Source organism: Apiospora hydei (genome assembly GCF_038363865.1).
Source record: "Apiospora hydei strain CBS 114990 chromosome Unknown utg000009l_segment0_segment0, whole genome shotgun sequence".
Lineage (NCBI taxonomy): Eukaryota > Fungi > Ascomycota > Sordariomycetes > Amphisphaeriales > Apiosporaceae > Apiospora > Apiospora hydei.
Window position 1 is genome coordinate 5,953,025 of NW_027117368.1, and position 25,448 is coordinate 5,978,472.

Sequence of the window (25,448 nt, forward strand, 5' to 3'; positions counted from 1 at the left end):
CAGAGTGCGGGGTTGGGCGTTTCCTGTCCATCGGGCCTCAGCAAATACTAATGGTAAGACCGGTGATCGACAAGCGGAAAGGGAGCGGACAATACCACAGATCCGCGCCCCTGATATGACGCTCTAGAAAGTCACCCTCACCCAATTCGCCTTCGATGGCATGCGAGAGTATTCATTTCGCTATCCAAATATTCCAGACCCGGCTCATCTTGCTCTCAGGCCGTGGCACATACATAGCCTCATAACTGTCAATCTCTTCCCGCATACCACCAATACCGAGGTCGGCAGTGCCCGGCCTGACATAAGTGCTCTTGAAAGCGAACTTCCAGAAAAAGAAAGCTACAATGAAGAACCCAATCATTCCGTAGTCCAGAAAGAACCACATGACATCCCAGCCCCCGTCCATGAACAGGTCATAGCCCGCTGCCAGGATCATGAACAGCGTACCCCCCATGGCCAAGTAAGACGTATACGGCTGAAAGCGCCCCCCTGTACGGCAACGTGTCACGACTGATACCCTGTCTCTCCATCGCCGAGTAGAAATGCCGGTACGTCAGTGCCGTGCAGCCGTAGTTGATGAGTTGGCAGCAGGTGACGAGGTCGACGAGGTAGGTCAGGACCTTGGCCGAGGAGCTGCCGACCTGCAGGAACGCGAGCAGGCTGAAAGACAGCGCCAGGAGCAGCGAGAAGAGCGGGATGCCGCCCTTGGTGCACCAAGAGAAGAACCGGGGGCGTATCCTTCCAGCGCCATGCCGTGCAGGGTCCGGGTTGCGGAGAAGAGGATGCCGTTGCCTGCGCTGAAGATGGAGGTCATGATCAGGGCGTTGACGAGGTGCGGCAAGCCTTGGATCATGAGTCTTCCCATCGCAATCACGTAAGGTCTATCGGAGTGGGTGGATTAGCGTGAAGGGGTTTGAGAAGAATCGGATATGTGGGATTTTGGAGGCCTTACGACGCCGCGCCTGTGCCTGAGCCTGTGACTTTACCGCCTAGAATTCCAAGTAATGTCTCATCGTTATACGGGATGACTATTCCCATGCAAAGCGCCGAACCGAGGAAGAAGACTAGGATGCGCCAGACGAAAGACCGAAATGCTGGTGGCAGGATCTTCCGCGGGTTCTCCGTTTCCGCCGCGACCATCGAGATGTACTCAGGGCCGGTAATCCTGAATTATTAGTTGAAACCGTTATCAGCCTCTACTCTACTTCCTCCTAAAGAGCGTGTGCCTTAAACCTGGATACAGGACTTGTATATTACTCACGAGAAACTGGCCTGGTAGACGCATGAAAGTACTCCAAGGAACTTCCCGGTGCCTCCCGGGGAGAGATGCTCGACGAAGGCTCCAGGTTCCTTCCAGTATCTGAGTCCGTAACGGTCATGTATAGGGTTGCCACCCAACATGGTGACGAAAGTGAAGGCGAAGAGGCCCAACATTAGAAACACCTTGAATATCGAGAGATAGAACTCGGAGATGCCGAAGTACCGAACGGAGATGACATTGAGAACTGCGTAGAGAACAATCATGGCAGCAATAATAGCCTCGACCGGGACCTTGTCAGTCCAGAAGGTGATCATGATGTTCATCGCGACGATCTCAAAGGGGACCAAGAAAGCCACTATACAATTGTGAGTGCCGATGCATGAAGTGAGAATGGAGGTATAGATGGTATTACGTACTGTTTAGGAAGAAGTTCCAAGCCATTGCAAATCCTAGAGCCCCGTCCACCCACTCGCCGGCGAAGCGTATGAATGGTGATGGAATCGGCATGTAGCTCACCATCTCCGCAAAACATTCATTAACAGCCCACACTGGAGGAAAGGTCAGTCACCATTTCGCTCCTTTCAGTATCAACATGGATGACTTACTGATCCCACCCCAAATGATGAAGCCAGTAAACAAACCCGCCGGACCGCCCTTGGGCAGCGCGGACCCCATCTGAACATACAATGCTGATTGAGGGTGAAGGATCAGCACCAGGCTCTCAGAATCGATTATTTGACTTACAAGTGCCAATGGCTCCCCCTATGGCGAATAGCTGAACCTCTTTTGCTTGCAGCTTACGGTGCAGCGCTTGGGATCCGGCGGTAACGTTTACGGCCACACCTTCCGCAACGTCAGAGTCACCGCCGCCTGGACTGGCACCGGCCGAGTGCTTGTCGTTGATAGACTCGGCCGGTGGCCCCTTTTCGCGAATTTCGGTGTCGGCCATGGCTGGAGGTAGGAGTGGTAGATTGGGCCGCTTTCAATTGCTGCCGACTGTGGTGTATCGGGACAAAGATGCAAAGCTATCTTAATAGTCTGCCAATCAAACACAGGATGCGAGATAGTCTCGTGGTGAATGCGCCAAAGATGATGTTGGTAGTCCTGCTTCGGACCCCTGTCATCTTGGCTGACGTGCATTGGCCAATTAGGCAAAACACCCCCAGATCCTTGTTGATAAGGAGGAACTGCGTTCCCGTCAAATCGGCCAGCTCGTGCCTGATAGATAACAATCCCCCGGGCGTGTCGGATCGGCGGCCGATAGGAGTCGTGGCATACAAAATGATATCCGTTGCACAGCGGGGCATTTTGCGGATAGGATCCCCGGCGAAGATGAATTGAACACGGAAACGAGATGCACCTCGTTCTTTAGAACGACCCAAATAGAAAACCTACACCCTTCGGAGCCGACCTGATACCAGTATCTCAATGACCCCAATACCAAGTCTTCATACGCCAATGGCGTTGCTGTAAAGCTCAGTGCGGGGTAGTCAGATCGTATCATGTATGCCCTCCAACTCTATCTCCCAGACCATGCTATCGTCGCATGCTCCGATCATGCCGTATCTACCAGTCCAGGACCTACGTGAATGATCCCTGACCGGGGATGCACATAATGATCATTGAGACACCTACATGATCCAATCCTTCGCAACATAGTTTATCCAAAGCATCATCATATTGGTTCGTATATGAAGGGGTATATACCATGGATTCCAAGCTTATGGACATGATCACCCCGCTGGAGTACGGAAAGCTGCAGCTGGGCACTCTGCTGACAGAAACCAACGCTGTTCCCATAATCCTAGCTGTCGCTGCAGTAATCTTGCCAGTCGTGATATACTATGTGAGAGTCTGACCCCTTTTCATGACGTGAGACAGGGATACTGACAGAGCTATCTAATAGGTCGGTTATGCCACGGACATCCCGCACATAAAGGGGTTACCAGAGGTCCCCGGCGCCGTCCCGGTATTTGGCCATCTGCTGAAACTCGGCGAAGACCACGCCACAACATGCGAGAAATGGTGGCGGCAATATGGACATTCAGCGTTCCAGATCAAGCTCGGCAACACCAGAGCCGTGGTGGTCAACTCCTTTGATGACTGCAAGAAAATGCTTCTGGGAAACCAGAATGCCGTCATCGATCGCCCCAAGCTGTATACCTTCCACGGCGTTATCAGTAGCACACAGGGGTTCACCATCGGCTCCTCGCCCTGGGATGAGTCGTGCAAGAAGAAGCGCAAAGCCGCGGGAACGGCGCTGGGCAGGCCGGCGCTGAGGAACTACTACCCCATGTTCGATCTGGAGAGTTACTGCATCGTGCGCGACATGCAAAAAGACAGCCTATCCGGCGAAGTCGAGATCGACGTCCGGCCCTACATCCAGCGATATGCGCTCAACACGACCTTGACCCTGTGCTACGGCATCCGCATGGACGCCGTCTACGACGACCTGCTGCGCGAGATCCTGCAAGTCGGGTCGGCCATCTCGCTCCTCCGCAGCGCGTCCGAGAACCTGCAGGACTACGTCCCGATCCTGCGCTACCTGCCCAACAACGAGAAGACCGCGCGGTCCAAAGAGCTGCGGGACCGCCGGGACGCCTACCTGAACCTGCTGCTCGACAAGGTCCGCGACATGATCGCCCGCGGCGTTGACAAGCCCTGCATCGCCGCGGCCATCCTAAAGGACGAGGAGACGCGGCTAACGGGCGTCGAGGTGTCGTCCATCTGCCTCTCGCTCGTCTCGGGCGGGTTCGAGACCATCCCCGGGACGCTGACGTCATGTCTCGGGTCCCTGTCGACCCCCGAGGGGCAGGTCTGGCAGGATCGCGCATACGAGGACATCAAGCGCTACTATCCTGACGTGCGCGATGCCTGGACTAGTTGTTTTGTGGAGGAGACGATTCCGTATGCCAATGCTATTGTTAAGGAGGCTGGGCGGTACTACACCGTCAGTGCCATGAGTCTTCCGCGGAAGACGGTCACTGAAGTCCACTGGAACGGGGCTGTGATCCCGCCAAAGACGATGATACTGATCAATGCACAAGCTGGCAACCACGGCATGTATCCACAGTCTGTTACTATGTAGTTACCTGTTATGCTGACTTATCTTATGTAGACACCGACCACTTCGGCCCGGACGCCGGCAAATTCGATCCGGAACGGTGGCTGAAGACCCTCGACCCGCCCGCCGAGTCCGAAGCCGCCGGCCTGGGCCACCTGAGCTTCGGCACCGGCTCGCGCGCCTGCTCGGGCCAGCACATCGCGTCGCGGCTGCTCTACGCGGCGCTGGTGCGCATCCTGGCGTCGTACAAGATCGTGGCGAGCGACTCGAGCCCGCCCAACACGGACTACGTGGACTACAACCAGTTCAAAACGGCGCTCGTCGCCATCCCGCGCGAGTTCAAGGTCAAGCTAGTTCCGCGCGATGCAGGTGTCACGCAGGAGTGTCTTGAGCTGGCGGAGAAGAGGACTCGTCAGCACTATAAGGAATGAGCGGTGGAGAGATTGACTTTTTTTCTTTTGTTCTTTTGCTTTTCGACTCATATTAGCGCAGGCCAGCAAAAGTAAGTAACTTAAAACCGAGCAAACTTAACACATAGTAACTAAAAAAAGTATTATACTTTAATATTTTTTAAACTTTAAAAATAATTTGAAATTTAAAACTTTTATAAATTAATAAAGTTTTTATAACGGCTTACGAAGAATACGTAAAAAATAATAACCTTTTTTCGTTTTTTTTTAATCGTTATTAATAATAACTTAAAAGCTTACGTATAAAAGCTTACTTTTAATCCTTTCCTTATTTATTTAACTTAAATCCTTTTATCGATATATATAAATTATATTTATTATTTATTAAATAAATAATATATTTACTTAATATAGTTTACTATTAAGTCGGTTATATTATTTCGCCGGTCACTAGCTTAATTAACACGTTTTATTTCTATAACTATAATACTTAATTTTTTATTAATAAGTAAGCTCGAATTAGTAATTTAAGCGACGCGAGACCCTATAAAACCTATTAATTAAAAGGCTACTACGAAAGCTTTCGGCGTCTTATAATTAACGATTAACGACCGATTAAACGGCCGAATCCCACAACGTAAAATCTAATATTTACAGCGAAAATTAACGTTAATTAAAAAAGAGGTATTTCGAAATTATATAATTAACTTAAATACTCGAGGAATACTTTTTAATATTACTAATATAGAAAATATAGCTAATTTCTTTACCGCGTCGCGCGACGACGAGCGCGTTAATAAGTACTAGGTTAAGCGTTTTATCGACCGTAACCCGGACTTTAAAACTCGAATAAACCGTCAATACGATTATTAAAAAGCTTTTTACGAAAATATAAAAATTATTTCCGCTTAGTTTATATTAATTACGAATATAAAAACTAAATATAATATCGTTAATAAAAATATATATAATTTCGACGAAACCGGTTTTATAATAAATATAATCGGGTTAACCCTCGTTATAATACGCGCCGATCGGCGTGAGAAAACGAAATCGGTTTAATTTAATAATCGAGAATAAATAACGGTTATTAAATATATTAATTCGTAAAGCTAGTATATTTCGCCGTTTTTAATCGTTTAAAACTAATATTACCTCGCGAACTAGTCTCGCGAAATCGATTTACCGGGCGACTAAGTAATTAAGCCGATTTTTAATAGCTGGACTAATAACGAAATAAGCTTAAACTAGATTAACTACTTCGATAAATATACTAAATCGCAGACGAAGGGTCGCTATCGCCTCTTAATTCTCGACGGCCACGAGAGCTATATTTCGGCCGAATTCGAGGTATACTATTAAAATAACGACATTATTACTATTAGTATACCTTTTTATTTATCGCACTTATTTTAACCACTCGATATAGTAATTTATTCGCTTTTAAAGCGTATTTATTCGAAAAAAATCGAGTTATTTATTAAAGCCTTTATAAATTATATTATTAAGCTCGAGTTTTTTATCGCTTTTAAGGCCGCGTATTTTATTATTTTTACGAAAGTTAACATTAAATCTAGATTTAACGTATTTAATTTAATACCTTATAACTTTAACGAGGTAATTAATAAGCTGAATATATATCTCCGAATATTTACACTTTACTCGTCGCGTCCGGGAACGGCTAGCATTTATAACCTTTAAACGCCGTTTAACCTTTAATAAATAACTAAGCACTTTTCTTTTATTAAAAAAAGAGTGTTTATTTATTAAAAAAGCTTTTAACGCTAATTTTAAAAACAGTAAACTAAATAACGAAAAATATATATATAATCGTGTATAAAATAACCCTTATAAAGGATTAAATACGTATATTATAAGAGACTAATTTAGCCCTTTCGAAGCGCCGGAGAGTTAAAAACTCGCGAGTCCAGCTTAAAAAAGCCTTTATAATTAAAGAATCTCGAAGGCTATAAGACGAGAAGGTAAAAAAGAAACGGCTAGCGACTAATAAAGGCGAAAATAAAGGTTCGTTAAAGCGAAGGGCGACCGGTGGAAAGCGCTGTAGTATTTACGGCGAGACAGGTCACAATGCGCGAATATATAAAAAAGATATAAAATTAAGCGAGGAATCGAATAACGAGTAGTTTTAATTAATTTTAAGCGTTATAATTAAATTAATTTATATAAAAAGGTCGAAAAGTAAAAAAAGTACGTCGTTAAGTAATATACGTCGCGTAGTAGTAAACCACGTTATTATATTTATTAATATTAATTAAAACCGATAACGTGGTTTACTATTAAGTCGGATATATTATTAAGTCGGACACTTTTATTACCGACCTATTTAATTAAACTTTAACGCGTAATAATTTTATAACTATAATACTTTATTTATTTTAAAAAAAGCGGATAACCTTAGTAATTTAAGCGTCACGAAACGATTTAACCCGAATTAATTAAAAAGCTATGGCGAAACACTACGTTATCTTATTATTCACCCTTAGCGACCGACTTTACGGCCGAACCGCACGACGCGAAATTTAATATTTAAAGTATAAATTAAATACGATTAAAAAAGAGGTGCTTTATAAGTATATAATTAATTTAAATACTTAAAGGATGCCTTTAAAAATAGCTAGTGTAGAAAATATAGCTAATCTCCTTATCGCGTCGCGCGGCGGCGACCGCGTCGGTAAGCACTAGGCTAGGCGCTTTATCGACCGTAACCCGGACCTTAAAACTAAAATAAACCGTCGGTACGACTATTAAAAAGCTTTCTATAAAAATCCGAAGGTTATTTCCGGCTAGTTTAGCCTAATTATTAATATTAAAGCTAAATACGGCATTGTCGACGAGGACATATAAAATTTCAACGAGACCGGCTTTATAATAGATATAATCGGGTTAATACTCGTCGTAATACGCGCTGATCGGTATAAAAAGGCGAAATCGGTCCAGCTTAATAATTAAGAATAATCGACGGCTATTAAATATATTAATTCGTAAAGTTAATATATTTTACCTTTTTTAATTATTTAAAGTTAATATTACTTCGCGAACTAATCGCGCGAAAGTAGCTTACCGGGCGATTAAATAATTAAACCGATTTTTAATAAATAAACCGATAACGAGATAAGTTTAAACTAGATTAAGTATTTCGATAAATATATTAGATCGTAGATAAAAAGTCGCTACCGCTTTCTAATTCTCGACGGCTACGAGAGCTATATTTCGGCCGAATTCGAGGTATGCTATTAAAATAATAATATTATTACTATTAATATGCCTCTTTATTTATCGCACTTACTTTAACCTCTCGATATAATATTTTATTCGCCCTTAAAACGTGCTTATTCGAAAAAAATCGAGCTATTTATTAAGGCCTCGATAAACTATATTACGAAGCTTAAGTTCTTTATCGCGTTTAAGGCCGTATATTTTACTGTTTTTACGGAAGTTAATATTAAATTTAAATTTAGCGTATTCGGCTTAATATCTCACTATTCGAATAAAGTAATAAATAAACTAGATATATAACTTCGGACGCCTATATTAAAATAGTTGCGATTTGGGATTTTAAGCATATATAACCCCTAAACGCCGTTTAACTCGTAATAAACGACTAGGCACTTTATTTATATTAAAAGAGGGTGTTTACCTATTAAAGAAGTTTTTCAACGTTAATTTTAAATGCGGTAAACTAAATAGCGAAGGGTATAACCCGAATAGCTTATAAGGTAACTATATTAAAAGATTAAGTCCGCACCCTTTAAAATGTTAATTTAGCCCTTTCGAAACGCCGGAAAGCTAAAAAATTACGAGTTTAGCTTAGAGGAGCTTTTATTATTAAAAAATTTTAAGCGCTATAAAACGAAAAGGCAAAGAGGAAGCGTCCACCGACCGGCGAAGGCGAAAATAGTAGCTCGTCGAAACGACGCGCGACGGGCGGTAGGCGCTGTGGCAACTGCGGCGAAACCGGTTATAATGCGCGAACGTGTGAAAAGAATATAAAATTAAGTAGCGAATCGGATAGCGAGTAATTTTAATTAATTTAAAACGTTATAATTAAATAAATTTATATAGAAGTGTCGAGATATAAAAAAAGTGTCCGACTTAATAATATGTCCGACTTAATGATAAACCACGTTATCGAGTTTTTTATAAACACGTTAATAAATTCGAATCGAATACGTAATATTAAACCATTAATTTTAATATTAAAGAATTTTAACGAAACGTTTCGCCGTAAAATTAAAATTAAATAAAAACGGTTATAAAGTAACTTTTAATTAAACACGCTTTTTATATAATATACTTAATTAAATATGAATTTATACTTAATAAAATATATAACCGCGTCGATTAAAACTTTATTAAAAATTAAATAAAAAAACTTTAAACATTTATTAAAAGTAAACTTAATAAAATAACGTAAAATAACTCTAATAAAAACTACCACTTAAATAATTAACCAAAATAGCTAATTAAAAGGTTTAAAATAGTAAAAAAAGAAAAAGCCGAGGGGTAAACCTAAACGAAAAAGGGGGGTAAGAAACGCAGGAAGGGGGCGCAGAGAAAGCCGGCCACACCGATAAACTTTGCTGGTCCATAACACAATATACACCAAAATTTTGACTCGAAATAGATGCAGTTTAACCTCATGCCTAAGAGGAGAACAGTGGAGAGATGGGATGGATCACCGGTGAAGCCCGATGATGTACGCTTGGATGTCAGGCCGATATGAAACTGCATGAAGCCGTTTTGCTTTTTATAACATGCACATCTCAAAATTGGATGAATTGTCACCGCCCAATGCCGGTATGTGGGATTAGTCCAATCTAGAGCGTTGTCGGATGATCCGACGCATCGCGGTGGGTATTGGGATGGAGCCCCCGACTCGGGGTATGCAGCCAAGACGGCAGGCGATTGCGAAGTGACGGCGGTAAGGCGCTGTGGCAGGCTGTCTCAGTGCTTTGACATCCTTGATACGCTCACACCGGGCTAATACGTGGTTAAAAGAAAATAGGTTAAACTAGGCCAGGTCAAGGAACTAAGACAGTTTGCGCAGTGTAACGTAACACCACCTGAGTCCGACCCCCGCCAACCGCTTGTTTCGACTCAGCACCAACATGTCTTCGCTTCGCATCGAGCAGCTCTTCAGCGTCAAGGGGCACGTCGCCGCCGTGACTGGTGGCTGCAGCGGTCTCGGCTGCGCTCGCACCCCCTCCCCCTTGGCCGCATTGACTGACGCCAGAGTCTTCATGTAAGGGTCTTGTCGAAAACGGTGCCAGGGTCTACGGCCTGAGTCTGCCCACGGACCCCATTGAAGAAACGGTGGCCAAGCTCAACGCGATTGGCCAACCGTACAGTGGGAGCGCAATTGGGTGAGTCGTCCGGCGAAGCTTCAGCTTCTTATGCCCGCGCTGCTGGGGTCTGACCATAGAGGCTGGGCGCACACAGGATCCCCTGCGACGTCTCCGACAAAGACTCCATAGCCCAAGCCGCCACCCAGATCAGCTCCCGCGAAACCCAGCTGGACCTCCTCTGCTCCAACGCGGGGATCCGGCGAGACCCGCCCGTAGCATGTGACGTGCTCAAGGCCCCCCTCGCGGAGCTGCAGGCCTCGCTCTGGTCCGCGCGGCCGGGGGACTGGGCCGATACTTTCGCCGTCAACTCGACGGCGCACTATTTCCTGTCGGTCGCGCTGCTACCCTTGCTTGCGGCTGCAGCGGAGATGGGACAGCACGAAGGCCGCGGGGCCGTCGTGGTGACAAGCTCGTGCGCTAGCATGCACAACGCCACCAATATCGACCTGACGAGCCATGCGGCCAGCAAGGCGGCGACGGACCATCTGGTCAGGCTGCTGGCGGCTAAGTTTAGCAGGTTCTATGTGCGGGTGGCTGGGATCAACCCGGGATGTGAGTTGTCGGCGACTTCTTATAAGGATGCTAATTGGATATGGATGCGCCTCGCTGACAAGCGTTCTCTTTGACTGATTAGTTGTCCCGAGCAGTATGAACCCGGTGGGAGAAGAAGGCAATATATTCAGTGCGCTGTTCGACAAGGTCCCAGCCAAGAGGCCTGGGAACGAGGCGGATATTGCTGGGGCAGTACTGTATCTTGCCAGTCGCGCTGGGGTAAGCTTCGTCCCTTTCCATTCCCATGTGTTCATTGGAGTATTATATCAGAAGAACAACTGACATATCTCACAAGTCTTACGTCAATGGTGTATCGTTATGCATAGATGGAGGACGGGTTTTGCTCGCTAATGGCCAGGAGTGATGCACTTGTTGGGCGAGGACTCGTACTAGAATGGGTTGGCCCCTTTTTCTATTTCGACTAGCTAGCAGGTTCAAGCAATATCTCATGTTTGAGAATAAGTGCCACCGTTCTATCATCAGCATGGAATGACACTATCTGATTGATAAACCACGTCCAACGCCATCTTTTCGTAGCTGTGTACCCCGAATGGTTTGAGCTTCTGTCCAGTCGCACAGTCTTTAGGGTTTTCGCGCCTTTAACGGTCCTCGCGAGCGGAGTCCAGTGCTCTCACGAAACCCGCGAGGTGTTCCTCTTGGGGCCTGTCTGTGTAGATCTACAGATAATAAAAAGCAGTCAGCAAAGAGAACCACAACATGGCATGGAGCCCGGCAGCACAAATACAAAAGGGGGAGGGAAATAGGGCCACATACCGTCTCGACGATGTCTGCTTAATACAATCAAATTGCCTTCATATTCTCCATGTATTCGTCGTACCGCCTGTCGAAGCGTTCCTTGTCATCGCTCGCCTCTCGACGGCGGCTCAAAAACCGAGTCTCTGCGACCGAGCGCGCGCACTCGAGAATGAGGACCTTGACAGGTCTCCCGATCTAAAATAGGCAACCAATATATATTAGCATTTTTTACCGTATTTCTCCGACGGCCCAAATACATGATGATAGGGATGGGGCCAAGCTACAAGATAGATATATACTCACAATTGCATCAAAAGCCCGTGCCGTCTCTATGGTCCGTGGAAACCCGTCAATCAGCCAACAGGTCTCGAAAGACTGTTCGTGTTCACCGATTCTCTTCTTGAGCAGCGGGATGAGCACGTCGGCATGCAGCAGCTTGCTCTCCCTTACATGCTCGTCTAGTATCTTGTAGTCGACATCCTTCTTCGTCTCGCCCCGCTTCCCGTCCCCGCAGAGCTCGCGCAGGTAATCCCCACGGAGAGGTGCGTGTAGTCCGTGTCGCGGGGACTTGCCAGGGCGAGTTGGCAGAGGGTGCTTTTGCCGCTGCCCGGCGGGCCGAGGACGCAGATGCTCTTGACCTTGACGATCTCGGAGCCGGTGCCAGTGCCCCCATCTTGAGCGTATTCATGGGTTCCTGTAAGATGATCGAGAAAGACAAGAGATGCTGCGAATTCCGATGCTGGAAGAAGGGTCTAGAGGGACATCGTGGGGTTTTATGAGCTGACACAAGCATGAGCCGACTAGGTATCTAGTCGTATGAGAAGCGGAATCATATCATCGGAGCGATATCTGTTTACTGATTTCAACAATTAGATTGTCCCCTATCTGTTGAAAGAGTCAATCGTTGCCTTGCAGTCATCTGTCAACATCCTATTTTTGTCGTTTGCGCTTTGGTGTTTTATCCCAACTTTAGACCGGATGACTCTTAGCATTCTGTAGGTTATACCTTCAGCAAGCACTTCAGACGAATAAGTAGGTTACAAGTAGATCATGTAGCCCCCGCGTTTGGAGAATCACTCTTACTCATCTCCTCAAAGATAGCACAATACTGTGACAAGTTTCATCATGCTGCCCAACACCACCCCCTTGCTCTGGCCCTTGGCCGTGGCCGTCACATGCCTCTGCGCCATCGCCACAGGGGTTTACTTCCTCTACTTCCACTACCACCAACTCAAGACCTTCACCGTGCCCGTCTCGGTCAACTACTTCTTCACCCGCAAATGCAACAAGGAGTGCGCCTTCTGCTTCCACACCGAGAATACCTCGTACGTCGCCTCCGAGGAGGACATGCAACGCGGCCTCCGCCTGCTCCGCGAAGCCGGCATGCGCAAGATCAACTTCGCCGGCGGCGAGCCGTTCCTGTACCCCAAGAAGCTGGCGATGCTGTGCCGGTTCTGCAAAGAAGTCCTCGCCCTCGAGAGCGTCAGCATCATCACCAACGGCACCAAGGTCACGCGGGACTGGTTGCAGCAGCACGGCCGCTGGGTCGACATGGTGGGCGTGAGCTGCGACAGCTTCGACGAGCGGACCAACCTCGCCATCGGCCGCGGCACGGGCGACAACGTGGCGCAGCTGTTCCGGGTGCGCGACTGGTGCCGCGAGCTGGAGATCCTGTTCAAGCTCAACACGGTCGTGTGCGCGCACAACTGGGAGGAGGACATGGCGGACATGGTGGCGCGGCTGGACCCTGCCCGCTGGAAGGTGTTTCAGGTCCTGTACGTGGAGGGGGAGAACGACGCCGCGGAGGGGGATACGCGGCTCAACAAGTGGAAGCCCAACGCCAAGAAACTGCTCATTTCCGCCGAGCAGTTCGAGACTTTCTGCGGCAAGCATCGTCACCTCGACTGCTTCATCCCGGAGCCCAACTCTGTTATGGCGTCGAGCTACCTCCTGCTGGACGAGTACTGTGCTTCTTGGACAAGGGCTCCGGGGTCGAGAAGCAGTCGTCGTCCATTCTGGATGTCGGGATGCAGAAGGCGCTGAGTGAAGTTTACTGGGATCAGAAGGCCTTCAAGGAGCGCGGTGGCATATTCGAGTGGAGCAAGGACGCTCTCGGGGCGGGGACATGGATGCGGATGGTGGCTGCGGGGCTGCTGACAAGAAGGATTTGCAGTGGTGAGCTTTTCTCTGATGTCTGAGATTTTCCGACCGACGAGGACTGTTGGGGAATGCAGTTGTCGCATTGGAAAAGCAAGGTCAGGTGCTGGATGACGGAGGTGCAGGTAGCTCAACACGATAGAATGGATGGTTGGCCGCTTCTCAAAACAGTCGCATTCGCATTGGCTAGTAACGGAGTTAACGGGCGACTACTGTGTTCCATCGTACTTTATTCAGTTAGGTGTGCTCAAGTACATGACGACATGGCAGGAATCTTATGCAAAAGCAAAGCTTGAAAAATAGATATTGAAGTAATGGTGTTGTACATAAGAATTCGAAAGAGTCATAATCGTTGCCAGCTATTCCAGCGCCACCTGTTCCATTACCTGTGATATCGTGCGTCGTTAGGTGAGACCGTCGAAATCTGTCTGCACCTCCTGTCACCAGCCACACAAACTTTAATTATTTACCTCCTGTCTCATGTTGATGCCTGCAGTAGCATGAGTTCTCTCCCTGCCCACACCAGACCTGCATTATGCTCGACACGTGGCATCCGTGGCCGGCTCTCGACTTGCCTTCACAAAACCCAACAATTCTTTCAAGGTCGCCGCATCCAAGCTGTTGGCGCCCCGCGGTCCCACCAAGCCCGACTTCGTGTAAGTGTAGGGGAAAACATGTTCTACTTCATCGTCGTCATCACGCCGCTCCTTTTGCAGGTCTCGGATGCGCTCACGCAGGTCTTGCGCCATCGCCTCATGCTTTTTCCGCTCCACCGACGCGGGCGGCAAGCCCAGACTGTGATTCTTCAGTTCGTAGGCAGCGGCTTCATCCATGGCCGTCAGGTCGAACTTCTTGTCGCTCCACGTCAGCACGAAGTCCTCGAGCTCGAGTAGGCTGCGACCGGATGCCAAGATCGAAGAGACCGCGTCGCTCCACCTGCGCCCCCTGTCGCCGTGGAGGTAGCGCAGGATCGTCTTGAAGAAGAACTCCCAGATCGGGTCATGGTAGTCGACGTTCGTACCCGACACGCAGTCGACCAGCTCCAGTCGCCGCAGCCCCGACAGAGCCCTCGCCGAAATGAGTACTGCCAGGTCGTTGCTTAGGGTGCAGTTCACCACGCGCAGCTCGCGAAGGTTCGGCAGGGTGGGACAACTCTTGTCGTCCAGCGCCAGCGTCGGGGTGCCCCATACGGCGGTGCCGTACGGTTGTCCCGGGCTGGCGACTATCTCAAGGCTCTGCAGCGACGTGGCGTGGCGGTAGAACCGGTCGTCCATGCAGTCCTGGAAATCGGTAACAGTCATATCGTCATCTCGGTAGAGAATCTCCTTGGAGTCCCACAGACCAAGCGACAGGCTCTCCACTTTACCCAAGAACGCGCTCCACGCTGGCGTGAGCCACACCGGTGACTCTACTGGCACCAGACTCTGTAGGGACAGGTTCCGGATTGTGCATGGATTGCTCACTAGCGCCTGCCACGTCGCGGTCAGGCACTGCCGCCAGCGGGCCTTCGACTCGGCGATTGCTAGTCTGTCGGCGGGTAAGGGAGACCACAGATCGACCCAGTCGTCATTCTCGGACTCTGGATCCTGGAAGTGGGCTGGGAAGCCGACCTTGCTGTCCAGGTCGGCCGTGAATTGTATGGAGAACGACGAGATCCCGGGCAGGGTCTTTCCGCTCAACAGGTCGCGCGTGAATGCAGGCAATCCCGGCGAACCCGTCGTCGTCCCTGTCGCATCTTCTTCGAGTTCTGGAACCGCCAGATCCAACGTCAACGCCAGAGCACGGGCGCGGTGCCCGAACTTGGCGACGACGTCGGCAATGATGCCCCGGTCGGCCAGGCGGTTCGAGAAGCGGATAGTCGAGTAGAGGCTAGGAGCGACGCACTGGCGGAGACGCCAGTCCACGGCGCTTAGTCGGAGGCGGTCTTGGAACGGGAGCGCTTGCTCGATTTCGCCAAGCAACTCTGCCGGCAGTCTCGCAAACATCCCAGACGACATAGTGTGTGTGTGCTTTCTGTTCTTTCTGTCTTGGCTTGGCTTACTTTGTTGGTTTCTCTGACTCAGCTGACAGACGACGCGCGTATTCCGAGGGAGAAGAGTTTGTCTTCGGTGCTGACTTTCTACTTTCGTGCGGGCTTACCTTCCCTTATAAGTGTCAGTCCCAATTCCTCCGAATCAAGCTGAATTCGCAGCCCGTCATATGAAGTCATGGCATGTAGGGCTGCCTGAGGTTGTCGTCAGCCAGCCCCCTGTGCGACGACTAGGCAATGCGAATGCGAGGGCTGCACGCTGTACAAGCTAGCTGGATTGGGGGAGGACAATATGCGGGGAAAGGGGGCTGACAGACGGACTTTCCCCCCAAATCGCCAATAGATCGACGCAAGCATACGAAACCGTCGCAGGAGGCTGTCACGATGTTCCTCGTGATGGTTTACCCAAAACCACCGCCCCCATCCGCGAGAATTGTCGTTGGCTGCCGTATCGCCTTGACGTCATGGGCGGCCTGCTTATCTCTCTCTGCCTTGGCGGGGTTATGACAATCGGGGCAACCAGCCGATGGCCGATGCCCCGATGTCCATACCCCAACAGATGATCGGATGCATTGTCCCACGTCGTCGGAGTGATGCCGTGCAGATCAGACCAAAGCAATACGGCCATACTCCGTATGCATCTCAAATATGGAAACTCTTTGCGTCCTATATGCGACAACTTACTCAGCGATGAACACCTAAGGCATTCAGTCTTTTGAATCATCGGGGTGCACTCAATTGGCAAGTCCTGCGCGCAGCAATGGCCCCCATGCCCATCACGGAGGTGTCACTAGTGGCGCTCACCTTCCTGCTCATCTATTCGCTGGTCTTGCACCCCCTCCTTTTCAGCCCGTTGGCCAAGATACCTGGTCCCAAGGCCTACGCGCTCACGAAATGGCGTCTGGCTTACGAAGACTGGAGAGGGACCCGGACTCGCGCCATTGACCAGCTGCATCAGAGGCATGGCCCCGTGGTGCGCACGGGGCCCAATGAGGTCTCCTTCAACAGTCTCGGCGGGTTACGCGCCATCTACGGACCCGGCAGCCCGTACGGTCGCACCAGCTTCTATCGCATGTTCGACGTCTATGGCCGGCAGAACCTGTTCACGTTCCACTCCGCCGCCGCGCACGGTCGTCGCAAGCGCCTCGTGTCGCACGCGTACTCCAAGACCGTCGTGGTACGCGGACCCGTCGCGGCGCTCGTCGAGGCCAAGGCGGCGGAGTACATGAAGCTTCTGGGGGCGGAGCCCGATGGCGTCAGCGACGTGTTCAGGACGCTGCACTACTACTCCCTGGACGCCATCACGGCGTTCCTGTACGGGCGGCACGGGTCCACGTCGGCCATGATGGAAGAGGAGGGGTCCAAATTCGAGGCGCATCGCGCGCTCATCGGGGATATTCTGGATCCGGCGCGCCGCAGGCTATCGTGGTTCGCGGTGCATTGGCCCGGGCTGACCAAGTGGCTGTATACGCGTACCGGGTGGGCGGAGGCGATGGTGCGGCCGCTGCTGCCTATGCGGAAGCCGGCGACGTATACTGGGATCCGCAGGTTTGCGCTGGAGGCTTACCGTCGGTTTGAGGATGACGCGAAAAGAGGGGTTGTCAACGATGGTGAGTTGGACGAAATGGAACACTCCCCGTCCGAAGCCTTATGAGTCTACTTCGAGGAAAACACACCTCTGGGAGCATTCCGGCATAACTCCCCGTATCAGACTTTACGTCGAAACGACGCTAACTCGAATTTTCACTGAAAGAAACAGACCAGCCACCATCAATCTTAGAACGCCTTTCCAATGCCCAACGCACTGAGAAAGCCCCGGGGGTCTTGATGACCTCGACATCGCCTCGGAATGCGCCGACCACCTGCTCGCGGGCATCGACACCACGAGCGACACGCTCATGTTCCTCATCTGGGCGCTCTCGCGGCCGCAAAATCAACGGTTTCAGGACCGGCTGCGAGACGAGGTCCGCAGCATCCCCGAGACGTCGCTGAGCGTCACAAGCAGCAGCACTGGAATCCCGACCGTGGAGACGAGCGACCGGTGCACCTACCTCGGCGCCGTCATCAAGGAGACGCTCCGGCTCTACTCGCCGCTGCCCGCGTACGAGCCGCGGTCCGTCGCGGCCGAGTCCGCCATCGACGGATACACGATCCCGGCCAACACGACGGTTGGCTCGTCGCCGTTCAGCCTGCACCGCAATCCGGACGTGTTCAAAGACCCGCTCGTGTGGGACCCGGAGCGGTGGCTGAGCGCGGAGGAGGATCCCGAGACGCTCGCGGAGATGAACCGATGGTTTTGGGCGTTTTCTAGCGGGGGTCGGATGTGCATTGGCCTACAGTATGTTTGCGTGCCCTACCATCCACAACTTGAACATCTATCCAAGCCCCTATCTGTATGGTTGCTTTCGTTATTGGCAGGCTGAGCTAATCTGATTTTCGTCACTACACAGTCTGGCCATGGCGGAGATGACGACGCTGACGGCCGCAATCTATCGAAAGTATCGGACATCGCTCCCGCCAGACTTTGAGGATGTGGCCCCGGGGATCACGTCTCGGTTCGAAGTCTTCTCCGACGATCGGTTTTCTAAAGTAGCAGTAAGTTGGCTCGTACTCTTCTCATCCTGATCATCCGTGGTCAAGTACTCGGGGCGCTAACAGGCTTGTTCGTGGCTATCCAGGAACACGAGTGCCCCATTGTATTCCAAGAGGAGGCAGAGTAGGGCGCGTTATCACTTGAGGTTGAGAGTAAGACTACTGTTGTATCATGTCAGACCAAGTTACTGCATGGTCTTTCAATCAAGACCTCCTTGGTGGCTGGTATCGCGCTCACTAGAACCATCCAGAAAATAGACTGGTTGGCAGAGAGTGGAAGAATTATTCCTAGGTCATTGGTATTCAATTGCAGTGGTAATGTGCCATGAGTGATGGTATCAACAGCCACCATGGTACGACTTGGCTCAGTGCCACCCAACATATCCGACACCTTCGAAGTCCACCAACTTCTGAGGAAGGAAAGAAAGAAAGAGGAAAGGAAGCGGATTTGCAACGGGAGATATCATGCTAACAGACCCACCAACAGCATCTCCGATTATGCCCTTGATCGCTGAATATACCATTAAAAGTGGAGAGTTGTTTTTAACTTTACCAGTCGAACGGTGTCCATCTCTCTGGAGAAACTTGGCATATCAAAACGTGGCACATATAAACCTTATATCCATCATGAATCCAATTAGATATTATAGAATAGAATCCGTGGAGGTTTCCTCGTTGTGTGGCATGCTGTCTTTGGATTGCCGCTGCTGGGTTCGCTCTGTCCACCAGAACCCACTGGCAGTCCGCCCTTGTCAGACGGTTCGGTGGGCTGCCTTGCTGGAGTCGATGTTGGGCTGGAGATGGTAACAGATGGTGTGTTTTGTGATAATACTATATATCGAAAGAACCTAACGAAAAGACCTATGACCGGCCCTACCGTGGCTCTATCTAGATCAGTAAAAGCTTAACAACGGTGTATGATCTATCGGAGAATACTGACGAAACCCTGTTTCCCAACCCTTTCTCCGATCCTGCTAGTTATAGGTATATAAACCTCCCGCCTCTCCCTCTTATTCCTTCCCATCCTCTTCTAGTCTATCATCAACTACTCAAACAATCATATCCTGCCTCTTACCAATCATCAAGCATCTCAACCTGCAATCACAAACTTGCAAAACCAAACAGCACATCGCCCACCATGCGCTTCTCCATCATCGCTCTACTTGTTGCCGCAACTGCGGGCAGCCTCGTGTCTGCTGGAATAGACATTTGTCACGGCCCTTGCAAAATGGATGACCCCTGCAGTGAGGATAAAGAAAACGGGGCACATTGCTGTGGCGTTGACGAACATGGAAAGGACATTGTGCTTCATTGCGACAACGGAGCATGGAAGCTACGCAACCCCTGCGGCTGGCATAACATTTGCACTTGCACTATGGAGAGGGACTTGGTCTGCATGAATATCCACGAGTACATCGACAAGTGCGACTTGAGGCATGCCTTTGACCACTAATCTTAGGTAAACTTATGTCGGCTGGGGAAATATCCCAGTTGGGGAGGAGGTCCCAACAAGCCTTGTCATGGGTGGGCGGAATACATACAATTCACGGTTGCTTTCGGATAGCAGGGCTGGCGGTGGTGGTGGTGGAATTCTAGGGGGCGGACTTTTAGGTTCGGTATGGACAGGATGGGCATGAAATGCCCTTGGCTTTATTTCCTAATATTACAATACTACACTATAACAGTTCTTCTGATGATGCTCCTGGTGATAACCCCAGAAGGTGGCGCGTGGCGAGAAGAAACAAGGCACTTACTTATAGGTGCGTCAAAAAGTTCGGTGCAAGTAAAAGCGTCGATACATAAACAAGCCAAGCCTTTGTGTTTTGCCACCAAGTGTTCAACATAGCAAAAGAAAAACATGTATTTCCCCTTTCCCCTTTTCTACATCCGTTCTTTTCTAGTCCCTTATCCATCTCTAAACCTTCCGCGTGGCATAGTAGTCTAAGCTTTTATAACACCCCAGCTTCGACTCTCGGGATCTTCTGGAAAGCTGAGTCGGACCTGGAGGTAGTCGTGCCTAGGCTCTTCCACCGTCACCATGGGACCAGTACTAAACGACTCGATGCTTTTGATGTCGTCGGCATGACGCGTCCCTACTGGATCGGACCCAACGCCGGAACCGTCGTCGCCGCGGAGGCAAGATAACTTTCGGAGTACACTTTTCACATAGTCTACTAGCTCCGTTGTATTCAATGGGACAACGAGGACCCAAAGCGATGGCAGGTTCACGGCGATGATGGCCATGCCACACTCCAGTATGCCGTAGAATACCAATCTGGTGAGGCGGTCTGTCCAAATGGGTTGATTCAGATCAGCAGCCCGGAGTCTCTAGCAGTTCCGGTCTTTGTACAGTACGAATGAAATTACCCTCATGGTCAGCAGATGGCTGATATCCTCGTCCGCCGCGTTATATCTGAAGATACAGCGCCATCCGAGCAACCGACGCAGCCAGGCCACTGTGCTGAAATTTGGCATATTGGTACAAACTCGAACTATCTTTCGGGGTTCACGTGGGTACTTACACCGACGCCAAAAGGAAAACGCCGATGATGGACATCTTCCGTTGCAGGCATGTGTGGAGACGCATAATCTTTTAAGCGACTCGGTCAGCAAACCCCCAGATGATTATCCAGCCCCATTACGCCTAGAGCGAGGCTCTGACTTACCCCCGGTATAGGGAGAACCAGTATCCAGAAATCCAAAAGGAAGTCGGAGATAGCGAGCCCTAGACTGGAAGGGAGCACAAGAGTGCAGATATCGGGCATAGAGCCCTCCGATAGCTCCGAGAATCCCGTGCCACATTGAAAGCCCGCGAATAGCTCAAAGGCAAGAAGCCACAGAACGACGACGACGATGGTAATCCAAGTAAGGACACCTAATATGGTGGTTTTGCTGCCGGTGCAGAAGAGGCGGCGGTAGAAGACGAGGGCGCTGAGCTTGACGAAGCCGAGGGTGCTCCGGGTCAGGATATTGAGGACCATTTGGAACTAGCTCGGGAACGTAAGAGTCTTGAAATTGGATCGGCAAGTGACGGGAGACGGGAACGTCTGTCACTTACCACTCTGTCGGTTTTGTTTCTCGCTTCTTGCTGTTCGGGTGTAAAGTCGTGGCTGGAGTAGCCTAGCCCCTTTCTGTAGACCACTGGGAGTTCAATGAATACTAGACTTGTTCGCGAGTGATGAGATATTCCCATACTAGGGATCTTGGTCAACGTAGATGCAGTAGTTTTTTATCGAACAACTTACTTATGAACACACATACCGTTGTTCCAATGTGAGATATCTAGGAAATGCATTCAGCGATGGCGTCTCAACAACTCAAGCCTGACCATGACTTGAGCTGATAGACTCACCAGTGCGACTGTAGCTGTCCAGTCGTCAATCATCAGAGGCGCCTTTTGTTGCCTTGGCGCCCAGAAACGGAGGCCAATGGCGGCCGTCGATAGTATCATGATTGAGCCACACAAAGAGCCAGCAGGCCATCTTTAGTTGCATCCGACATGGTGGATGAAGATATGATGCTCTACTTGCCTATACAACCTGGGCCATATCAAACACGCTGCTTCAAGGCACGTGCATTTATCTGATATCTGTTCGAATTGAGCTTTGATCGTTCGGAGTCGGCACACCTCACCATCGCGCTCTACGCCTCACTCTTGCGCCTCATGCGGCGGCTGACTATCCCAGAAGACGCTGCCATCTGTGACTGTCAGCAGCTAAAAAAATATTGAACCACTGCCACCACAACAAGAGGTCTTCATCGCGCCACGAGTGGCTATCACCACTGCGATCATACGCGTCTGCATCCATAACCTCACCTTGCTGACCCCCTTGGTTAGTACCGGACCAGTCCTCGTGCGAGAAGGCGACGAAGCATTGCCGGAGAAAAGCAGGAACACGTAGCTCCAACATAATACCGGGGCATTAGCGACCCTCAAATGTACCTGTGAAGATATGATGGCCGTGGCGAGTCTGCAGAGGCAAGGTAGATCACATTGATCTGGGCACACAGTGTTGGCAAATAGAGCTATGAGAAGAAAAGGGGCGAGCAGTTTTGGATTCACTTCTACTTCGGTGATGCAGGTGCTTTTGAAGCCAGGATTGGTTCAAGGTCCCCTTCGACCCCGAATTGGGCTACGACCCTTGGACCCCCGGTGCTGTGGGGTGCTAAGCTTTCTGACTTGGTGCCACCAACACCGAAAGTCTTGTTGGTTACTCAACGGGACCCGCGATGCACACTGCAAGGGGGCTGTACATAAGGCTGTTGGTGCAACACGGCGGCGTACTTGGACCGAAAAGGCAGGTGTGTTGGTTCGAGGATGGGGATGCCGATCGGGGTTGAGATGCGCAAGAGAAAGTAGCTGTTTCTCCTTGCATTCGTGCGCGAGAAAATATGTATTTTATGAGACGTTATGAAATGATACCAGATAGTTGGAATCGAGCTGTTCGAAATCAGACCCGTGCCTAGGTATTATGAAGTAATTTGATTTGGGTCCGCCGGAAGATATCATAAATGGCCGATTGATATCATAAATGGCCAATTGATGATACCTCCTGGGCTGCCGTTCCTGATTGCCGTAGGCGAGCCCCCCCACCATCCCTCCATATCAAGTTTCCCCTTCTCCGTGTTAGCAAGTGGTTCCCTTCCAGGAAAAGCACCTATATTTGATTAAGCCATGGCCGAAGTTCCGATCTCCGAAGGAGGGGCCCTTTCCACATCCCCTCAATCGCGGAGCCTTGCTTCACCTATTACAAAATCGTCGGCGACCTCTCGTGCGGCAAACCCCCAGTCGTCGTGGTCCACGGCGGGCCCGGCGCCGGCCACGAGTACCTGCTCGCGTTCGCGGCGCTCTGGCCGCAGTACGGCCTGCCCGTCGTCTTGTACGACCAGATCGGCTGCGCCGCGTCCACCCACCTCCGCCAGACGGCCGGCGACGAGGCGTTCTGGCAGGAGCGGCTGTTCCAGGACGAGCTGGACAACCTGTTGGACCACCTCGAGCTGCGCGACAATGGCGACGACGACGACGGCACGGGCCCCGGCTTCCACCTCCTCGGGCAGAGCTGGGGCGGCATGCTGGGGGCCGCGTTCGCGTCCCGGCGGCCGCGGGGTTTGCGGAGGCTCGTGATTGTGAACGGACTCGCGGGTAGCGAGCTGGCGGCTCGCGGTACCGGCTTGCTGGTAGAACAGATGCCTCCGGTCATGCGACAGGCTCTGGAGGACGCGTTGCGGGAGGAAGATTATGATAGCCTGGGGTATAAGATCGGTCTCGAGTATTTCATCCGGAACCACGTGTGCCGCGCCGATCCCATGCCGGTGGAGCTATTGCCGGCTTTCAAGCACCAGGCCGATGACAACACGGTGTACAATACCATGTAAGCCGCCCAGGAATCATCGTGTTCAGATCACATATAATATCTCTCTCTGTTGCTTCCAGTTCTAATCGTTCGAGGTAGGATGGGGCATACGTTTCTTGTCCGAAGAGGCTCACTGAAGGACTGGACTGTTGTATCGCGCCTCCCTAACATCACCGCCCCGACTCTCGTCTACAATGGCGAGCACGACACCTCGCATGACGTAGCCCAGGTTCCGTTCTTCGAGCTCATTCCTCGGGTCCGCTGGATCACGATCCCGGGCGGCGGAGGGCCCCGGGAGAGGGTCTTGAAGGTTGTTGGCGAGTTCCTCGCAGATGAGAGAGCTGAGGATATAGCGACAGACTAAAGTCTCTGGAGTGTCGAGATGGTATGTAATTGGCTAATCTGGTAGTTGAGGCCTGAGAATCGTTGTGCGATTACGCATATGCGATTATTGGTGGCGGAGTAGAGGTGATGTTGCGACCGAGTAACTGGCGAGAGTCACGCAACACAAGTTGTCTAAAGCGAGCGGAGTGCCGCTTGTATGCCACCAATTAAGATGACCACTCCCATCTACGAAGCTGGAGAAGCCTACAGGAATGAGCCGGAGTTGAAGTTTGAGTTGATGTACTATTTCAAGTGGTTAGCTCGGACTGCAGCACTTGCCTAATTCATGCAGTCGGTACTGGCTGATCTCGATGCCGCTGAAACTCTCGAAAGCGGTACTTCATCTGTGAGCAATGACATGTCATTCTTGGGTTACGCATCAACTTATTTGAACAATGAATAATCCAAAACTTCGAGTCTTGGTCTTTGATCGAGACCAACATTGTCAAATTAATAGATGGGAGGACGGTTGCCCACGAAACGAAACCAATCCGGATCGAGCGCATAGCATGGCACCAAGCAGCTAGCCTGCAGTCCAACAATTGCGCCCGACTTTTGGCGGCGTCTCCACAGGCTGCCCGCGTGTCGAAAAGGGGGGCACCTAGACTCTGACGGTAGGAAATTACTTTCCTTTTCACCGCCTGCGTCGCCCTGCGCGACCTTGCCTTAGAGCCTCCTGGACGATGACGACGCACTACTGCCGGGGATGTTGGTGAAGGAAGCGGCCGAAGAAGAATGCGACTTCATCTTGCGGTACTTGAACAGAGCCTCCTCACCCCTCTTGTATGCGGCCACGGGCGACACGTTGATCACCATGCAAGTCCAGCGCCGCTCCAGGATCGCGGCGCCCTCGCAGAGGCGCACGGGGGCGAGGAGGATCGTCTGCACCGCGAGCTGTGCTGTGTCAAGTTGATAAATTAGAATGGGGAAGCTGAAGCGATGACGAGTGTTGATCCCGCCAGCGACCATGATGCAAGATTGTTAGTACGGGTTAGCCCTCTACTCGTTGCCCATACTCGAACTTCTTCGGTAGTCATTGGCTCCTCGTTAAAGTGACAGCCATTGATTGCACATCGTTGGCTTACACCACACTCCCCCTTAAAATTGGCCTTCAAGGGGATAGCGGAGCGATGGTACGATCTTGATCATCGACAAGGCACCTGGCAAAAATCAGTAGCCACTGCGGTTTTCTCCAACGACAAGGACTCGTAAGCCACAATAGTTCTGGTAGACCAAATGGGGGAATCATCGTATTTTTATTCAAAAGAAGACCGAATCTAAGTGCTTCCACACATGTCTTCTGGCTTCTGAATTAAGTAAACCGCCATCGTGTAACATGCCATGCAACTCGTAACCTCGTATCGCAGTAGCTCTGCTCTTTGTTCTGACCCATACTATAATTGGAATAGTCGTGGACAGGTGTTGGCATTCGCCATGCCTTGTTGTGAACTCTCTGCCGCCGTGTACCGCACCGCTCTCCAGGCGATGTGCTCCCTTGGCTGCCATTCGGCTTTCAACGTTGA

At 50.3% G+C, this 25,448-nt stretch overlaps 10 protein-coding genes across 10 annotated transcripts; 6 read left to right on the forward strand and 4 right to left on the reverse strand.

Annotated features, from left to right (window-relative positions):
- Window positions 1-172: 172 nt before the first annotated feature.
- Window positions 173-2,210, reverse strand: PG997_013693 (uncharacterized protein; the record flags this gene model as incomplete). Its single annotated transcript, XM_066818007.1, is given in 7 exon segments — window positions 173-489; window positions 509-843; window positions 953-1,165; window positions 1,262-1,616; window positions 1,678-1,809; window positions 1,867-1,950; window positions 2,006-2,210. The coding sequence occupies 7 exon segments, from the start codon at window positions 2,208-2,210 to the stop codon at window positions 173-175; spliced, it is 1,641 nt and encodes a 546-aa protein (XP_066663699.1).
- Window positions 2,211-2,969: 759 nt separating this feature from the next.
- Window positions 2,970-4,716, forward strand: PG997_013694 (uncharacterized protein; the record flags this gene model as incomplete). The annotated part of the gene is given in 5 exon segments (XM_066818008.1): window positions 2,970-3,107; window positions 3,168-4,324; window positions 4,335-4,345; window positions 4,380-4,694; window positions 4,706-4,716. The coding sequence occupies 5 exon segments, from the start codon at window positions 2,970-2,972 to the stop codon at window positions 4,714-4,716; spliced, it is 1,632 nt and encodes a 543-aa protein (XP_066663700.1).
- A 5,148-nt stretch (window positions 4,717-9,864) lies between these two features.
- On the forward strand, window positions 9,865-11,017 carry PG997_013695 (short-chain dehydrogenase; the record flags this gene model as incomplete). Its single annotated transcript, XM_066818009.1, has 5 exons — window positions 9,865-9,998; window positions 10,027-10,119; window positions 10,196-10,653; window positions 10,736-10,872; window positions 10,949-11,017. The coding sequence occupies 5 exons, from the start codon at window positions 9,865-9,867 to the stop codon at window positions 11,015-11,017; spliced, it is 891 nt and encodes a 296-aa protein (XP_066663701.1).
- A 1,517-nt stretch (window positions 11,018-12,534) lies between these two features.
- On the forward strand, window positions 12,535-13,607 carry PG997_013696 (Radical S-adenosyl methionine domain-containing protein 2; the record flags this gene model as incomplete). The annotated part of the gene is made up of 2 exons (XM_066818010.1): window positions 12,535-13,338; window positions 13,392-13,607. 2 exons carry the CDS (start codon window positions 12,535-12,537, stop codon window positions 13,605-13,607), a joined length of 1,020 nt encoding a protein of 339 aa, XP_066663702.1.
- Window positions 13,608-14,099: 492 nt separating this feature from the next.
- PG997_013697 (uncharacterized protein) lies at window positions 14,100-15,563 on the reverse strand (the record flags this gene model as incomplete). The annotated part of the gene is made up of 1 exon (XM_066818011.1): window positions 14,100-15,563. One exon carries the CDS (start codon window positions 15,561-15,563, stop codon window positions 14,100-14,102), a length of 1,464 nt encoding a protein of 487 aa, XP_066663703.1.
- A 792-nt stretch (window positions 15,564-16,355) lies between these two features.
- Window positions 16,356-18,220, forward strand: PG997_013698 (benzoate 4-monooxygenase cytochrome P450; the record flags this gene model as incomplete). Its single annotated transcript, XM_066818012.1, has 3 exons — window positions 16,356-17,205; window positions 17,405-17,933; window positions 18,046-18,220. 3 exons carry the CDS (start codon window positions 16,356-16,358, stop codon window positions 18,218-18,220), a joined length of 1,554 nt encoding a protein of 517 aa, XP_066663704.1.
- Window positions 18,221-19,325: 1,105 nt separating this feature from the next.
- Window positions 19,326-19,640, forward strand: PG997_013699 (uncharacterized protein; the record flags this gene model as incomplete). Its single annotated transcript, XM_066818013.1, has 1 exon — window positions 19,326-19,640. One exon carries the CDS (start codon window positions 19,326-19,328, stop codon window positions 19,638-19,640), a length of 315 nt encoding a protein of 104 aa, XP_066663705.1.
- A 488-nt stretch (window positions 19,641-20,128) lies between these two features.
- PG997_013700 (uncharacterized protein) lies at window positions 20,129-21,638 on the reverse strand (the record flags this gene model as incomplete). The annotated part of the gene is made up of 5 exons (XM_066818014.1): window positions 20,129-20,515; window positions 20,854-21,174; window positions 21,246-21,389; window positions 21,449-21,469; window positions 21,540-21,638. The coding sequence occupies 5 exons, from the start codon at window positions 21,636-21,638 to the stop codon at window positions 20,129-20,131; spliced, it is 972 nt and encodes a 323-aa protein (XP_066663706.1).
- Window positions 21,639-22,862: 1,224 nt separating this feature from the next.
- Window positions 22,863-23,905, forward strand: PG997_013701 (proline-specific peptidase; the record flags this gene model as incomplete). The annotated part of the gene is made up of 3 exons (XM_066818015.1): window positions 22,863-22,871; window positions 22,922-23,559; window positions 23,641-23,905. 3 exons carry the CDS (start codon window positions 22,863-22,865, stop codon window positions 23,903-23,905), a joined length of 912 nt encoding a protein of 303 aa, XP_066663707.1.
- A 686-nt stretch (window positions 23,906-24,591) lies between these two features.
- Window positions 24,592-24,894, reverse strand: PG997_013702 (uncharacterized protein; the record flags this gene model as incomplete). The annotated part of the gene is made up of 1 exon (XM_066818016.1): window positions 24,592-24,894. One exon carries the CDS (start codon window positions 24,892-24,894, stop codon window positions 24,592-24,594), a length of 303 nt encoding a protein of 100 aa, XP_066663708.1.
- Between the last annotated feature and the right edge of the window lie 554 nt (window positions 24,895-25,448).